This window comes from Petaurus breviceps, unplaced genomic scaffold, assembly GCF_028583685.1.
Source record: "Petaurus breviceps papuanus isolate PSGF00001 unplaced genomic scaffold, PetGlider_PUasm1.0 90383, whole genome shotgun sequence".
Classification (NCBI taxonomy): domain Eukaryota; kingdom Metazoa; phylum Chordata; class Mammalia; order Diprotodontia; family Petauridae; genus Petaurus; species Petaurus breviceps.
In genome coordinates, this window is record NW_027187234.1 from 2,373,788 (window position 1) to 2,391,738 (window position 17,951).

At 48.7% G+C, this 17,951-nt stretch overlaps 1 protein-coding gene across 1 annotated transcript; it reads left to right on the top strand.

Annotated features, from left to right (window-relative positions):
* The first annotated feature begins 1,665 nt into the window (after positions 1–1,665).
* Positions 1,666–17,545, top strand: MAMDC4 (MAM domain containing 4). Its single transcript, XM_069108409.1, has 29 exons — positions 1,666–1,708; positions 2,732–2,812; positions 3,208–3,381; positions 3,499–3,624; positions 4,244–4,377; positions 4,505–4,589; positions 4,887–5,012; positions 5,113–5,250; positions 5,438–5,526; positions 5,742–5,912; positions 7,288–7,372; positions 7,561–7,776; positions 8,024–8,149; positions 8,403–8,534; positions 8,755–8,879; positions 10,529–10,640; positions 10,927–11,043; positions 11,258–11,392; positions 11,519–11,655; positions 12,008–12,227; positions 12,398–12,535; positions 12,870–12,988; positions 13,167–13,257; positions 13,616–13,762; positions 14,330–14,470; positions 14,730–14,857; positions 14,972–15,080; positions 16,090–16,265; positions 17,097–17,545. The coding sequence occupies exons 1-29, from the start codon at positions 1,666–1,668 to the stop codon at positions 17,133–17,135; spliced, it is 3,660 nt and encodes a 1,219-aa protein (XP_068964510.1). The 3' UTR covers positions 17,136–17,545.
* Positions 17,546–17,951: the final 406 nt, after the last annotated feature.

Genomic DNA, 17,951 nt, shown 5'->3' on the forward strand with positions numbered 1-17,951 from the left:
GGTAACAGACTGTGTGAAGAAATACTCCAATTTTAGTAATATTTGCAATATAAGTTAAAACAACAGACCACACCTCACACCTTATATTAGAGTGTAAATGATGACAACAAAAATAGTCCAGGATGACAAGGCTATGAAAAGATAGGTACGCTTTTAGCTAGTGGCTAGTAGAGCTATCTCTAATTTTTATAAACTAGACAAATACGCCTTTTTAATGAGTTGGAAAAGTCCCAGGTAGCATCAGAGCAGAGGCATAGTCTACTTCGGAGTCTTTCAGAATAACAAAATCATAGTAGGCCAGGGTGGGAAGAGACCTTAGGAATCATCTGGCACTCTAGAGAGAAGTAAAGTCCTAGGTAATGCTGGGCTGGCAAAGCCTAGACTAGAAACCAGATTTTCTGTTCTCAAGCTGTTCTCCCCCGACTCATGCCTCCTGCTACCTAAATGCATGCAAAGAAAAAGGACATGACTCGCCACTTTTCATCTTGCATGAGGTGATCAAGTGCTTTCAGGACAGTGGATTTGGCCAGAGCTAGTTAATGGAGGGCAACAGTGGGCAGAGCCCATTTCCCCCATACCAAGACAACTCACTAGCAGGGGAGTCAGCAATTGCTCCACCAACCCCCACTTGTGCCCCAGTGACTTCCTTTTACTCTTCCAATTGATAGCAAACTCCTCTCCCAGCTCCTTTAGCTCAGCCCACAATCTCTATTTAGCCCACTCCTGCTTCAAGCCACAAAGTCTTTTCTGGCCCTGCTTGGGACACTCCTGCTCATCCCTTCCTATCTAAGCCTGTTGGACATAAGAGGCCAGTAATCCAACAAATACCCATCTGTTCTGCCTCCTGAATTCTGCTCCTGTCCAGCTCTCTAGTGAAAAAGGCTGCCTTTCAACTTACGTTTCTTTCTGTCTTTGAGGGTCTGACCTCTAGCATCTTTCCCAAGGTTGGTTGGTGGTTCATGGTCTTACAACAATGAACCCTAAGGGCAGAGCTAAGCTTGTCTTTTTCCCATTCTAGGCAGAGTACCATTGATTACACACCTGAAGATGGGGCCACACATTCCTTACTAACCTCAGTCCTCTTTTACCTCTCGATCAGGGAAGCACTTTAGCCCTGGCTCCTCTTTTATAAGTCAGTCACTAGAATACCCAGTGCACCCTTCTGACTGGCCTACATTGGGGTGGGTGGCAGGCAAATAGGCTAAGGTATTTCTGGAAATTTGTAGCCTGACATGTGGGGTCCAGGGATCAATGCAAGCTCAGGCTTAAGTGACCCACCTATCCCACATCTCGTGGGGCCCAAGGGGCACATCCCTCCCCTCCCTGGAATGCATTTTATAGCCAGATGTTCAGCATTGTCAGCGTTGGCTTGAGGGCTGGTGGGGGGGGGGGAGAGAGGGAGAAGGGGGGATGTAGGGAGTCCTAGGAAATGCTGCTTCCCTGGGATCAGCACTGTGTAGCAACAGTAAGCTGATAACTGGGGCAAAGTCCCCCCACTTGGGCTTTCCAAGTTCTACCTACTCCCTGATCATTGCACAGTCTGTCCTTCCTGACTTCTCCCATCTGCTCTCTCTCCTCTGCCCCCATTCCTCTTCACACAGCACCCCCCCCCTCTCTACTCTGCCACCCACCCTCCCCTAGACAATTTCTCCTGTCCCAGAGACAATGTACCTGCACCTCTTCCTCCTCTTCCTGGCTCCTTCTTCAGGTGAGTTGTCAGGGGAGTCAGTTCCCTGCTGTAAACTTAAGGGGGATGGGGGGCAGGGGAGAGATGTAGATACTTCCAAGAGGAGCTATGAAGGCAATTCTCCACCCAGGAGCCTGACTGGGTCTTTGGGAGCTTGTAGGTGTCCCTTGACTGGGAAGGGTGGGAAAGGGAGCTGGAGCCAGATCTTTTAAGAGTGCCTGCTATTCCTCTGCTCTTTGGCTCCCAGTCAGCAGATAGAACACATAGGGAAGCTAAAGGGAACTCTGCACAGCCAGAGAGAGGATCCTGGGGGCATCTCACTTCTAAGATTTACTCTCCAAAATGCTCAAAGTCTCAGCATCCTCTCCTGAGGAACGGGGCTTTATTTGGACTTTATGAGAATGTCCCCCAGCTGGGGAAGATGCCTTTGTTTATCTGCTTTCTTGAGTAAATCCTATCAGGCGTGGGACTTAGACTTGTAGTCACTCCTTGTGGATAATTCACATGACTCTATTTCCTTGCCCTTGTAATGTTCAGAGACCTCACCTAGGTTCTCTCCCTACCTGGTTTGAATTCCCAGGAACCTGTGCTTGAACCCCTCCTTGTAGGAGGTACTCCCTAATGCTGAGCTCTTGAAGAGGCAGCATTCCTGGCTCCTGTTCTTAGTCCTCTCCTGGGGTCCAAGAAGAGCTCATTCCTTGTTCCATGTCTCAGTTTCCCCCTGAAAATAAGCCTTTGGTGCACTGAACCATTTTTATAGGCTGGAAAAAGCTACCCTTTCAATGTCCCTTTCTTTATGTTCCCTAGGGCTGGGAGTTGCCCTAGAGGGGACCTTTACAGTGAATAGGTCCCAAACCTGGAAGGACATCATGCAAACTTCCCTCAAGAGAGATCCTCATCCCAGGACATATATGTCTCCTGCCTCTACCCCTCATCCCAGTTTCAAAGGGGGAAGGATAGTAATAGGAGAAAGGTGGAGGGGAATCCACCACCATACCTCAGCCCTCTCTCCTCCCACTCATTCACTCATTCAATCTGTACTAGCAAGTTACTATGTGAACCCCAGGAAGACCACCTGCAATTTCATGTGTGACTTCTGGGACTGCTCTGATGAAAACCAGTGTGGTGAGAGATATTGCCAATGCCCCTTCCCTTCCACCAGCCTGAAGGACCCTGCCAGGTCAAATTCAGTTGTTCTCCCCATCTCAGCCCTTCCTCAACCTACTGAGACTTCTGTCTCCAGGGAAAAACATGGTATGAAGTAGGACACATGAGAGGACCCCAGAGGGATCACTGCTCTTACACTAAGGGAAGGACAAAGAACAGGTTCTGTGGCTGTAGCTTCCCACCCCACTATAATTGTGGTCCTAAGTGGAAGCTAAGGGAACTTCACTCCCACAGCATTCTATTGGACACCCACCGCTGAGCCTGCCTTTGTGGGGGAAGTAATAATAGTCACTGCCACTCCCTGTCCTGAGGCTGGGGAATATGATTTGACATAACTTCCTGGGCATCCCAAGGTTACCACCAAGAGTCTCCTTCCCTGCATGCCCCTTTCACCTGTGACTTTGAGCAAGATACCTGTGGCTGGCAGGACATCAGTACTTCTGGCTACCGCTGGCTCCGGGACCAGGCAGGGTCAGCCTTCAGGAATCCAGAGCTCCATTCAGACCACACATTGGGCACTGACCTGGGTGAGATAATGAGAAGTGTTTCTCTCCCATCCTTGAGATTCTCTACTGGCTTCCCTGAGACCACATCCTTTTCCCAGAGGCCTTCATCCTCTCTCCTGAATCTGATTCTCTTCCCAGGTTGGTATATGACTGTAGGCACCCACCAAGGAAAGGAACCAGCCACAGCTACTCTGCGCTCCCCTGTCCTCCATGAGACAGCCCCCACCTGTGAAATAAGGCTCTGGTACCATGGAAATATCCAGGGTAGGAGGCCACCAACTTTCCCCAACCACCAACTTTGCTTCTCTCCCTAGAATCCTCTGAGGCTTCCATGCCTTGGTTACCCCCTCATACAACACTATACCCTAATCCTAGGTTGGAGGAAGTGTTCCAAGGAATGGGAGTTCCAGGGAGAGTTTTGGAGGGTGTTGGGAAGTTCCAGGTAGGGAGGACTCCTTGGAAAAGAGACCTTCCAAGGGGAGGATTAGGAAAACTTGAATGAATTGTCAGGGAATCCTCAGAAAAGAACTCATTTTTTCAATAAACACATTTACTGATGCTCACTGGGGGTGCTAGACAGAGATAAATAGACTATACCCAGTTCATGGCCCCAGGAAGCTCACTGTCTAGGAGAACTGGAAGAGCACTGGATACAGAAATGTGTTTTGCTTGGCCATGCATATTTGTTATAAGGAGGGGAGGTAGGAGAGAGAAAATAAGAGTTTTGTTAATTGAAAAAAAATTAACTTAAAAGGGGGGGAAAAAAGGCATTAGAGAACGGAGCCTTGGGTGAGGTGTGTTTGTCTTTGAGGAGTCTAGGGGAGCCTCAGGGCCCCAACAGAAATTTGGGAGGTGTCCCTAAGCCCAGCCTTTGCCCTTATAGATGTGGCCGAGCTTCGAATGGAGCTGACTCACAACTCAGAGACGATCGTGTTGTGGCAAAGCTTAGGGCAATTAGGAGGAAGCGGCTGGCAAGAACTGTTAGTGGCCACAGGTCGTGTTCAGGGAGATTTCTGGGTAAGCTGTGGTTCAGAGAGAAGGGCTCTAATACAGGGAGGGAGTCTGGGGGGTGACCTTGTAGAGGAATCCCACACAGGCCTGGCCAGAACAGGAACTGACCTTCTCCCCTGCCCTGTCTCCCTAGGTCACCATCTCTGCTACACGTAATGCCACACACAGGGGGGCTGTGGCCCTGGATGACATGGAATTCTGGAACTGCGGTCTCCCTTGTAAAATCCTCTGTTCCTCCCCTCTGCTCCCTAAGGCCTTATCCCAGGGCTCTGGGATATCAATATTCCCTCCATCCCTAAACCAGTTGCCTCCCCTCTGGAAAGGGGTACATACACCACAAGGGGTGGGATCTCAGGAGGCCTGCCCACCTTCCCACAATGTGACTTTAGTGCATGCTTAGAGTGCACAGGGATTCCTGGGCAACCTTCTCTCCCTTAAGTGATTTTTCCCAATCCATCTCCCTCCTTGCCTCTGGATCTGGGACCATCGAACTAACCCTCTCTTCCTCTGCTTAGCCCCTCAGAACAGCTGTACTAAATACCAACAACACTGTAACAATTATGCCTGTGTGGCATTGACTGAGCTGTGTGACGGGGAAGACAACTGCGGGGATGCATCTGATGAGAACCAAGAGGCCTGCAGTAAGGGTGACAATGGGAAGGGGATGGTGCGGCCCGATGCGGGAGGGACAGTGGATGAGAGGAGAGGGATGCTCCCTGAGGCCTTCCTTCCTATCTGCAGTTGGCCATAAAGTGACAGACTTTGAAAATGGTCTGGGTGAGTGGACAAACAGGACAGGGTGGGTGATAACCCAAGGTTCTGAAGCCTCTGTAGCCTCAGCTGCGCCAATCCGGGACCACAGCAAGAATAGTGCATCAGGTAAGACTGGGAGCAGAGGTGGTTGGAGGCAGCTTGAGCCCACACTCCAGGGGCTGTCTCCAGGGAAGGGAGCCCCAGCCTCCAGCACTGGTCTCCACCCTTCCTAATCCTGCCAGATCTGCTCGGGCTTCCATTGTCCCCTGAAACCTCATAACTCCCTCTCCACCCTTTCACTCCCCTGCTCCAGGCTCTTTCCTACTCTCCTTGGCTGATCAAGGAAATCCGGCTGTCCTGGTTAGCCCAGCGTTTCATCCTTCAAGTACCAACAGCTGTTTGGTAAATCAGCCAGCACCAGGGAGGCAACACCCGTATGAGGGGGATGCTGTGGGAGAAGGTGATGTGGGATGAAGGTGAAGGGAGATGTGGATAGCTATTATCTGGTCCCAGTGCTAGAGACCCCGTGTCCACCTGGACCCTTCGTCAAGGTCAGGCAGCAGAGGGCAGGCACCCTCTCCCCAGACTGATTTCCATTTTCATTCTCCCCTCCCCAGCTCACATTCTATTACTACCTGCATGGCTCTGAGGCTGGAAGCCTACAGGTGTTCCTGGAAAGCCAGGCCCCTACCTCACCCCAGATAGACACCATACGGACTCGCCAAGGGGAGCTAGGGGCTGCCTGGGTCCGGGACAAGGTCATCATCTACAGCAAGCATCCCTTTCAGGTAAGTGGGGTCATGGCCTTGGGTGCTGTGTAGAAGACAGGTTTAAGGGCATGGAGAATTCTGGTCTTAGATATAACATCAAATGTCTGATTCAACAATGAATTTAGTCCAATCACTTTTTATAAGTCTTTGTTAAGGACAGATTACTGAAGCACCAACACAACTTCACCTCAGAGATTATCTGTGGCAGGGAGGGGAAACCTGGTGTTTTCTAGAGCAGGTCTGCTTTGGGACATGAGTTTAGGGAACATGGCCAGATATTTCCCTAAAGACTGGACATACAAGTAGCCCCTGCTCTCTGAAGTTTCCTACTTTTAGATCTATCCTTAGACCCTGAGGACAGAAATTTTCTCTTGAGTTCCTTACCTCACCAAGGTGTCTACTGGACATTTTCAACTGGATATCCCATAGGCATCTCGAGCTCAGCCTCTCCAATATTCACCTCTCTCCTTCATCTCCCTACTTTTGTCAAGGACATCACAATCATTCTCATCACTCACGTCATGCTTGATTCTCCACCCTCCCTCACCATATCCTGCCCCTTTCCCCCATATCTAATCAGTTGCCTAGTTTTGTTGATAGCCCCTCCACCACATCTCCAGTATCCTTCCCCTTTTTTCTACTCTCATGACAACCTCCCTAATCCAGGCCCCCATGACCTCTTGACTAACCTTGACTCTCCCTGACTTGCCTCTCCTGATGCCAATCCATTCTTCACTAGGTCTGAGCATGTCAGTACCCCTGCTCAAAAAAAATTCCAATTGTTCCCTACTGTCTCTAGACTACAATGGAGTCTCCTTTGGTTGGCAGTTAACCTTTCACAATCTGGTTGCAGCTCACCTGCCCAGACTGATTACATTTTATATCAAGCATTCCATGGCCCTGCCAAACTGACCTACTGTCTGTTCCTCCCACACAGCTTCCCTTCTCTCACCTCCATCCCTTTGTATAGTCTAGCACAAATGCTTGCAATGCAATCTTTCTTCTCACCTCCACTTCTTACAGTCTCTGATTTCCTTCAAGTTCAGCTCAAAGGCCACCTGCTACATGAAGTTTTTCTTGATCCTTAGTTTCTAGGTATCCCCTCCCTGCCCCTGGACCCAATAATATTTTTTATTTGCCTTGGACATATTTGGATTAATATTTTATTTCCCTCAGTAGAAAATAAGCTCTTGAAGGCAGGACTTTTATGTTTGTCTTTGTATTTCCAGCACCTAGGACAGTTTCTGACATATGGAAAATAACTTAATAAATGCTAATTGATTGATTGAGAGTTATAAAAGAGTTAGTCTTTGTTAATAACAAAAGATGAAGCACTCTGTGGGAGGGATATCCCCTGGAATTGGGGGCTGAACTCCCTATAACCTCCCAACAGATCCTCCTGAAGGGAGAAACTGGGCCTGGAGGGGTTGTGGGCCTTGATGATCTGATCATAAGCCAACACTGCAAACAAGTGACCAGTGAGTGACACTCCCACCCTCATGCCTTCTGCAGTCATTCTTCTGCCCTGAGCTCCCTCCCACTCTATCCTTTCCCTATCCCAGAGACCAGCTCCAGGAACTCCAGATGGCTTGGGGTCCAAGGGCTGTCACTGTGCACTTGTGCTACTTTAGTTGAACCCACCACAGATAATCCATTTTATCCTCAGAGGCTGAAGACACATCTTCCCTAAAGGCCTCTGCTCCTGGACCCTTGGCTGGTGTGTCCCAACACTTCCAGCAGCTCACCAGAACTGGCTCCAGAACTCAGATTGACAATTTCTGCGAGCCTGATCATTTCTTCTGTGGGGAATTGTGTCTCCTTCCAGAGCAACTGTGTGACTTTGTGCCCCAGTGTGCAGGGGGTTTGGATGAACAGAACTGCGGTAAAGAGGATGTCTCAAGCAAGGGGAGGACCTGTTGGTCCCTCTCTACAGTCCCAGACCCTCTTTTCTTGGAGTTTCTGCTTTGAACTGACCCAACTGGGAGAGAGAAGGGTGGTCACCAAGGGTCTGATTGGGTGGAGAAGGGATGTGTGTGTATGGGGAGGAGGGAGTTCTCTGAATGAGAATAGGAACAATCTAAGAGGGGTAGTCAGTGGGGCTTCAGTCTGAGTAGGTTGCTTGGTTCCAGGTGGAACAAACTTTGAGTCAGACCTCGGGGGTTGGGAGGATGTCAGCGTGGGCCACCTACAGTGGCAGAGGATCAGTGCTCAAGACAACTCTGACCCTAGGACTGATGCTGAAGGGAATGAAGCTGGTGAGTTTCCCTCTGTATCCTCCCCCAGGAATAGCATCCCTTTTGCAGATCTATTCTTACGTACTTGCTGATGTCTTAGAGACCTCCCCCACACTAGTTTTCAGTGAAACCCCATGTTCTTAGAGCTCTCCCTACCACTTCTAATAAAGAGGGCTCAGAGCAGAGGATAGATGAGGTTCTATGGTTTGGGGGGAGGAGGTATTTCTGAACTGCTGGGTCCCTCCATTAAAAAAGGGATTGTTTCTTTCCTCAGGACACTTTCTGTCAGTGCAGAGGGCATGGGGGCAGCTGATGGGGGTAGCCAAGGCACGTACCCCTGTTCTAGGCCCATCTGGACCAGGCTGTACCCTCAAGATGGCCTATTACCTCCAGGGCCACCCTCAAGGTACTTTCCCGTCTTTCTTACCACTTCCAATTCACTTCTACCCTGCATCCTCTTCCAAGTCAGCTCAGAACATGGGTCTTCTGTGAACTTCCCCATATCTGAGTTTCTTCCCCTAATCCCTGTTCCCAATCCCCACTTCTCTCTACCCCTAGCTCTTTAGTTCCTGGATGTTTATTGCAGGAGGGTACCAAAAGCAGTTTGGACTTCCCTCTGTCCACAGGGTTCTTGGCACTCCGGGTGGTAGAAGATGGTACCCATAAGTTGGCCTGGCACATTCAGAGAAACAGCAATGACACATGGACATGGGTGACGGTGCCACTTGGAGAAAGGATGAGGCCTTTCCAGGTACCCATAAATGGCCCTAGATGAGAAGCATTGGGTGACAAGGACTAAAGGGACTGAAGATGCTTATCTTGGAGGAAGGAAAACTTTAGGGATCACCAAAATGATCTAGTCTAGCTCCCTCAGGAAAGTGAATCTGAGAGTTTGAGTGATTTGACCAGCATTACGAAGGCATTAAGCAAGAGAACCAGGATTCAGATGTAGGTCTTGTAGCTTCAAATGCACAGCCCTTTCCACAACACCATGCTGTTGCCTAAAAGGGAAGTGTCTTCAAAAATCTGTAAGGCTGTCACATGGAAGAGGTTTTAGATTTGTGCTTGTCCCCAGAATGGAAGAGCCAGGAAAGGCCAGTGCATAAAGGTAGATTTCCACTCACACAAGGGAAAATCTACTAACAGAGAGCTGTCTAAAAGTAGAACCAGCTGCCTTGGTAGGGAGCAAATTCCTTAGCACTGAAAGGCTTCACCTGGAGATGAGATGACCTTGAGGTTGTCATGAAGAAACCAGAGGATGAAGTAATATCTCTAGAGAGCCCTCCAACTTTGAGAGACTCAAAAACTGAAAGGGACTCGTGTTGATTTGTGTTGCCTGACCATATGTATTTGTTATTATTTGAAAAGGCTTCTTTTCAGTAGGGGCAGGGTTTTTAGCTTAGGGGGCAGTGATAGATATGCAAAAGAAAATAGAGTATCAATAAAACATTTTAAAGACGTACAGAAGAAAACAAGAGATATGTAAAGAGAACACAAATAGAACAATCAATTTAAATTATATATTTCCTAAAAGCAAGCTATGTGCAGCAGTTCATAGCTTCTTATACAATCTTCTTTCTTGCTCTTCTTTGAATAATATATTAATAACAGCTAACATTTATAGAGCACTTTAATATTCACAAAGCACTTCACACATGCTGTCTCATCTGATCCTCATACCAACCCCATAAAGTAGGTTCTGTTATCATTATTGTAACTCTTATGCTGCTATATTATGAAGTCATCTAGGCAGCACAGTGGATAGAGTGTTGAACCTACAGTCAGGAAAACCTGAGTTCAAATTCAGACTCAGACTCTCACTAGGTATATGACAGGCAAGTCACAACTTCTGTCAGCCTCAGTTTCCACATCTGTAAAAGAGGGATAATAATGGTGCTAGAGTTGTTGTGTAGATCAAATTATATAATATTTATAAAGTGCTTTACCACAGTTCCTTACACATAGTAGGCACTCAATAAATTCTTGTTGCTTTCCCCTTCTCGTCATTCCCATTTTACAGATGAGGGAAGTGAGACTTACAAGAAGTAAAAATTATTTGCCCAGGGCCACACTGCTAGTAAGTATCTGAAACAGGATTGGAATTTAGGTCCTCCTCACTCTAAATTTAGTACTCTATCCATTATGCCCCCATTTGCCTCTACAGAAATATTCGTTTGTTAATTGTTAACAATAAGACAGTTTTAAAAAAAATAAACTGTCTCTTAGGGGAGGGAGGCTGCTGCAGCCACAACTTAGAGTCACTTCTGAGAACCTCCCTGAGGGAAGGGAGACCACTTGAAGTAGGGGACACAAGCCTCTGACCCAGAGATGATTCCTTCATTTTTTTTCTCCCTCTTATTTCTACCCTGACCTCTAACACGGACCCAAAATCTTCCTCAGCTGGAGCTCCTGGGGATGGTGGATTTGAACGTCCCAGGAACAAAAGGGGTCGGAGTAGATGAAATTACCTTTGTGAACTGTAACCCTGACGTGACCACAGAGAAGGACACAGGTACCCATGCTGCATAACAACCTGTGACTCCTCCCCCAACATCTCACCCACATTCTCCAACAGTTGGAAACCTCTACCTGGAGGACACCGACCCTAAAGGCCATTCCTCTGCAGCAGCTCCCTAGATGGGAGACAGGGATGCAGAAAAGGGGAGGGGGTGCTGCCCTCTGGTTTAGCCTAGATGGGAAACTGATGGGGTCCCCCCACTCTAACTCTAGGAGGAAATTTGGTGGGTGGGATTTTCCTCTCTTCACAGCCCCCTTTTCCTTGTCTCCCTTCTGGATAGAACTCTCATGTAACTTTGAACGGGACACATGTGGCTGGTATCCTGAGCACCAAACTGATGCCCTGTGGCAAAGGGCCTCGATGCAAGGCCCAGGTTACGACCATACCACCAGCCAAGGTAAAGTCAAGATGTTGGATTTTCTCTGGCTGGACCTATGCCCTGGGCACCTTTGTCCTTTGTGCTGCCTACCTGCTAGAAAGGAAGCTGTAGCCTAAGCAAGGAAGGGTCAGGGGAAGGCAGGGAAAGAAGAGATAAGAAGGGATGGAGTATAAAGATAAAAGTAGGCGTGGGGGAGGGGTTTGCCAGCCCAAGCACTCCTGTCTCTTCGCAGGCCACTTCATGTATTTGGATCCTACAATGCCTCCTGCCCGAGGAAAAGGGTCCCGCCTCCTTACAGCTCTCCAGGTTTCCCCAACTCACAATGAATGTCTCTCTTTCTGGTACCACCTCTACGGGCCCCAAATAGGTGAGCAGCCCTATGAAGAGGAGGGTATTCTCAAACAAGGGTGGGCTCATTTGAACTGGGTCTGAACTGATGTGGAGGGTTTATCTAGATCCCAGCTTGGCTAACAGTTCCTTACCAACTTCCCAGGGACACTAAGCCTGACGCTAAGCCGAGTTGGAGAAGCTGATACACACTTGTGGGCACGGACAGGCACGCATGGCAACCAATGGCACCAGGCCTGGGCCACCCTCTCCCACCCTCCAGACTCTGTGGCCAAGTACCATGTGAGACTCTTGCCCTTCTAACCTCATGGAAAGTTCTCTATTTCCAAGCCCCACAGGAAATTCAATCCCAGCCAATCAGTCAACAAACATTTATTAAACAATAGTAAACAATGTTCCAGGCACCATGCTGGGTGCTAATACAAATAAGGCAAAAACAGTCCTTGCCTTCAAGGAACTCAAATTCTGATGAGGGAGACAACATGGGGAGACTTGGGGAAGAAGGCACAGAGCTGAGCTTGTCATTATAAACCTCAATGACAAGAGAATCTTGGGCTCCAAACCTGGTGCTCATCCTTGAGATGGGAGCACCAGCTGGATCCTGAAATTATCCTTAACGCTTTCTGTCCTCTAGCTGGTGTTTGAGGCTCACAGGAATGGGTACCATGGCAGCATTGCGGTGGATGACATTACCATGAGGCCGGGTCCCTGCTGGGCTCCTCGACGCTGTTCCTTTGAAAGCTCAGCCTGTGGCTTCTCATCTAGTGGGCAGGGAGCCTGGCAACGACAGGGCAATGTCACCGGCAGCGCCACAAGGGGCCCACGTGCAGACCACACTACAGAGACCCCTGAAGGTGACTGGGATCAGGAGTGAAACCACAGTGGGGAGGAGGGGGAGGCTTGGGAGAGAATGTAAAGAAGAGAGCAGGCCTAAGGTGCCCTGGGTCAGAAAGGAGGACTGAAACGGGGCAGGCACTGGGATGCCCAGGGAAACTGCTGATATGGGACGGGCACTCTCTACCAGGACACTACATGATGGTGGACACAAGCCCAAGTGCCCTGCCCCAGGGCCAGGCAGCCTTACTGACCTCTGAAGAATACTCACCCCTGGCCCAGCCTGGATGCTTGACTTTCTGGTATCATCTGAGCCTCCAGAATCCAGGTGAGGAAGGAGTTGGCACCTCAGAGTATGGAAATCAGGGGGACGATGTATATGATATAGCTTAGGAATGTCTCCCTCTCCAACCCTCTCCCCATCCCAGGAAGAAAACATCCCCTCAGAGGAATGAAAGAAACCTTTTACCAGGTTGTTGGGGACTCAGAGTTCCCTGAAGGTCCAAAAAGGATTAAACAAATCTCTAACTTGGTCCATGTAACAGTGAACTCTCTTTGGGAGTTACAGGGCTTGGAGAAAGGAGTCCAAGCCCACCTAGGGGTAGGCAGTTGGCCCTGCCTTGCCCTGTTCCTCAGCTTCCCACTGGGGCATTCATTACCAGGCACCCTCCATGTCCACGTGGAAGAGGACAAGAGACACCAGGTATTCCGTGTGAGTGCCCCTGGTGGCTTCACCTGGCGTTTGGGCAGTGTGGATGTCCAGCCTGGAAAAGCATGGAAGGTAAGTGAGTGAGGCAGGGATGTAGGACTTTTCATACCAACCTTCTCTGAGTCATGGAGTGTCTGATGAGGGGAGTCGGGACCCTGGGCTCCTGCTTTTCCTGGACCCATCAATCTTGAGTGTCAGCTAGACCTGCTACCCTCGAGCCTGCCAAGAACCTTTATCTCACACTCCCCAGGTTGTGTTTGAGGCGGTTGGAGCTGGAGCAGAGCACACATACATTGCTGTGGATGATCTGCACCTAAAGGATGGGCCTTGCCCTCAACCAGGTGGAAGTCCAGGGTGCCTGTGGCCTCAGAAAGGAGGCTTGAAGTGGAGGGGGGAGGGGATTAGAGCCCTCAAGGGAGGAGTCCAAGCTCATACCCCTACTAGAAACAACGAACAATATGTTTATACTTCATTTACAGAGCATTAATTTGTCAGAATGTATATGAATCTTTCTTACCCAATTCTTTTCCTGGGAATTTTCCCCCCAGGCTACCAAGTCTGAGAATCCTTTGTGGATACTCTCTCTGGCTTGGTGCACTGGGGATGAGGAAGGTGGCAAGGATGAGCTAATAAGAGGGATGGGGACAGCAGATGACAGTGATCAAAAGTGATGGTGATAGGAGTGGGGGCTGCTTGCAGGATCCTGTGACTTTGAATCAGACATGTGCAGTTGGAGTCATACACCTTGGCCAGGCCTAGGGGGATATAGCTGGGACTGGAGCAGTGGTGCCACACCCTCCAGGTACCCCCAGCCCTCTGTGGACCACACCCTGGGCACTGAAACTGGTAAGTACTCTGCCCACAAGTGGCAATGAAAGTGAAGATGACAGATTGTATTCCTAATGGTGTGTAGAGGGTATTCCTAGGGTAGAGATTGGAGCTGGTCATTCTTGCTGGCTAAAAGTCTTGACTGAGATTCTCCTAATTCCACCTTGTTTCTGCCTCTTGAGAAAGCAGGGATGGACATGGACAAAGTGTGTGCTCTAGCCTGTCACCCCAACTTCATCTCCATCCCTATCCTGGAGAGATCTAACTCTGCTGTCCTTTTCCCCTCCTTCCACCTACCCACAGCACTTTCCAAGTCCCTGGGAGAATAGGTGCAGAACCTAGGGCAGGAAGGTCATGCAACTGGGGAATGTACTTCAGGTTCGCTTAGAGAAGGGTGCTGGGTGGGGGAGTTGAGGGATGACCAGTCATCTTTGGAATCAGGATTACCCCATCTTGGAGGGGTACCCTCCACCCTGCTAGGCTTCCCTTGGGCCTGCGCTGGGCTTTCTCTGGACCTGTGCAAAGAGGGAGTGGGCTCAGAGCTTTCTTTCAGGTGCTCTCTCTCTCTCTCTCCCCGGTTTCCAGGTCATTTTACTTTCTTCGACACCAGTGTTCTGGGCCCTGGTGGTCGAGCAGCATGGCTTCGAAGTGAGCCTCTCCCCCCTACTCCCACGAGTGGTTCCTGCCTACGATTCTGGTATCACATGGGCTTTCCAGAGCGTTTCTGTGAGTGGTATCTACATGAAGGACTGACTGGGACAGGAGATTCAGAAAGAACAGGGAGCAAAGGGAAAAGCTAACTTCCCGTGGAGGGAAACAAAGAAGGTCTTAGCCAAGAGAAAGGGCAGTAGGGTGGGCCAGGGGTCCAGGGCCTCAGAGGCTACCTCAGCCTCTCCTCTGGTCAGGCAGGGATACCTTGGCTGAAGGTAGGACAATGGACCTAGTCAGGCAGGTCTCCTAACTTCACTCACTGGTATCTTGGCAGACAAGGGTGAACTGAAAGTCCTGCTAATTAGCTCCCAGGGCCTGCTGACTTTGTGGGGCACTGGGGGATATCTGCGCCACCAGTGGCTTGAAGGATATGTCCAGGTTACAAGCCTGGTGGAATTTCAGGTAAAGATAGTGGTTGAAGGGATGGGGAGGCTGCATGGTAAGGCAGGGGTGGAATAATTCAGATCCCCATCTCTGCCCACTGTGATGCTTGACTCTTCTTTCTACCTTTGGTAGATTGTGTTTGAAGCCACCCTGGGGGGTCAGCCTGTTCTGGGCCCCATTGCACTAGATGACATCGTGTACCAGACAGGGCAGAGCTGTGAGCCACCTATGTCTGCTCCAGGTGAGATGCTGTAGGGGTCATGGAAGTAGAGCTTAGAGAGCTAAGCAGGCAGGTAAGCTAATGCCCCCAACCCTTAGGACAGGTCATATATAGCCTTGCACAGTATCTCTCCATCATTCATAGCTGTGGTCTCTATAAAATGAAAGAGTTATACTCCACTAAGCTAACTCTCACATTCTTTTCTCTTTTCCTGTCACAGCAGCCCAGCCTCTGGCTTCTTCCTTCCTACTCTAAAACTAGTGCCCAGGGGGAGATGAGATATTTACAGTGGTGACACATTACCACCTGACAGGTATCTTCTCCATTCTACTGGAGAAAATTGAGGCCTAGTATAGGGCAATGATTGCCAAGGGTCCCCTGGGTGGTTCCTTTGCTTGAATTTAGTGCATTTGCTCTCGAAATGCACTAAAGAAGTCACTTGGTGCTTGTTGTCGGCAGCTTCCAGGACTTGTACAATATCCAAGAAATTTCCCAATTTCTTAAGACAACTCCCACCTGTGGGGGACCTTTGGTCTCATCACTTGCCTTTACAAGTTAGGCTCCACTGGCCAGGGGATGTCTATCCCTCTTCTTCTTTAAGGGTACAGTAGCATGTCTCTAAAAGGTGTAAATATTTGCAGATCTGGAGATGTTGAGACAGAGGTGTTGTAGCACTGAGCTGGCTTAGCTCTGAGGGAGGAAAGGACAGATTTTGCTCCAAGGGGGAGCTATATGAGAAACAGCTAAGGCTGTCACCTTCAACAGGGTCTTTAAGAAGGGGTTTTAGGGGAACATGATACTTGGTGCTGATCTCTAGCAATGGGCAACTTGCTCACTGCTGTTCAAAGTCCCAGTTGTCTAGGATCCTGGGGTCCCAGAAATCTGAGCTGGGCCAGGATTCTGGCAAGGAGGGTTCCAGCCAGGATAGATGTGGGCTCCAGTTGAAAGCCACAGTTCCAGAAGGGCTCCTGGACTTCAGCCTCTCATGATTCATGAGAGCTCTGTCCATACTCCTCTTCTCCACTCACAGAAGAATCCTCAAAATCTGTGACAATACCTGTCACAACGATCAGCCTTTTGGTTGCTCTGATCCTGGGGTTGCTTGCTTTTGGTGTATGGCGCCGGCTAAAGAATGGAGGCTACCCATTCAGGAGGCAGAAAGAGAACAACACTTCATCTGGATTTGATAATGTTGTTTTCAACTCGGTAAGTCTCCCACATGGGAATTTGTGAAGGGGCGGGGGTGATTGGGGACCAAGAACACTGACTTCCCTCCCCATCCCTTCAAGGGGAGGTCTAACCCCTAATCTTCACATTAACTTTGGCTAAACCACTTCTCTTTGAGTTCTGGCTTCCCAAACTTATAAAGTAGGAGGCAAAAGAATGGAAAGTATGCAAAACACTTGTCTGACCCAGACCTGAGTCACTAAACCTGGATTCAAATCCTGCCTCTGGCTACTTCCTGTGTTACCTTAGGCTAAGTCCATGTTCTCATCTGTACAATAAGGGGGTTAGATCAGATGGTCTCTGAGATCTTTCAGCTCTAAAGCTATGTTCCCAAGAAATGGGAGATGCTTGGCTGTAAGTGAATATAGCATGAATCACCTATTTTTTAAAGTTGCTGTATGAATGAGGAGGAAAGGCAGTGGAAGATCCATGATTTAGCTCCTAACAAAATAACTTCCACACTTAATGAGAGACTTTGCAGGTTTTGTCCAAGAATGTATACTAGACCTACTTGGGTATTCTCTCACACAGAACTCTGCTTATCATGTTGAGTCATATTCAACTCTTCATGACCCATATTTGTAGTTTTCTTGGCAAAGATACTGGAGTGGTTTGCCATTTTCTTTTCCAGCTCACATTACAAATGAGGAAACTGAGGCAAACAGGGTTAAGTGACCTGCCCAGGGTCACACAGCTAGTGTCTGAGGCCAGATATAAACTTGTAAAGTTGAGTCTGCCGGACTCCAGGCTCAGCAGTCTATCCACTGAGCCATACAGCTCATTAAAATAACTAAACCCTTTCCATTTCAGGATCATGTCACCCTGCCCCCAATAACAGGTGACCAATAGACCACCCCAGATGAGATTCAGGACCTTTTGTCTGGCCTCCTGATTGAGATATTCTGAGGGGGAAAGGAGATCGCTTGCCATTTGTACTGTAATTTCAACGTCAGATACAGGAGAGAACTGAGATAGCCCCTGCTGGGGCACAACCTATTTCAACATAGAGGCAAGCCAGAGGTGCTTGGGATAACAAAAAGGCAGCATGAACCATGGCTGTATGAGAAATATTTAATGCAAAAGTTAAAACTTTTGGAAATTCATTCCCATCAATGACTGTTTTCTATTACAAGGAGCCTAAGTTTTGGTTTTGAACTGAGATCTGCCTGAGCAGGAAGATGGGCCTTCTTGTTCTTTGAATAAATGTACTTTGTCGTGTTGACTTCTTCAGTTCTGCAGAAATTCATCTTTAATCAGTGAGAATGTCACAGGAAGCTTGGTGAAAGATGCTTTGTGTTGATACTCGCTAAACAAACTAAAAACACCTACTTTCCATCACATTGTAGATAATTAGGTAGAGACCAATCAGTAGCTCTACCTCGGCTTGAATATTATGAGACATTATGAGATGTTTGTCCTGGTGGCACCATTTTACCAGTCTGTTGGCAGGCTGTGAAATGATCCTGAAGGATGAACTGCTTATTTTTTATGACAGGAAACTGAATTAGCAAACTTGCCAGGAGACAGAGATCCAATTAAGCAGGACTGGGGAAAGGCATTCTGGTATGAGACCAAACTAAAGCATACAAGTCAGCAAGAATATAAGACTAAAAAGGGACCTGGCAAGCTGTTAAGCACAAGAGTATTTTTGTTCAAAGAAAAAAA

Bases quoted from the DNA above. Each gene is read 5' to 3' on its own strand.
- MAMDC4 (XM_069108409.1), top strand. From the start codon at position 1,666: ATGTACCTGCACCTCTTCCTCCTCTTCCTGGCTCCTTCTTCAG. The intron at 4,590-4,886 runs GTAAAATCCTCT...TCCTCTGCTTAG, and splicing joins CTGGAACTGCGGTCTCCCTT to CCCCTCAGAACAGCTGTACT. The intron at 12,989-13,166 runs GTAAGTGAGTGA...CACACTCCCCAG, and splicing joins AGCCTGGAAAAGCATGGAAG to GTTGTGTTTGAGGCGGTTGG.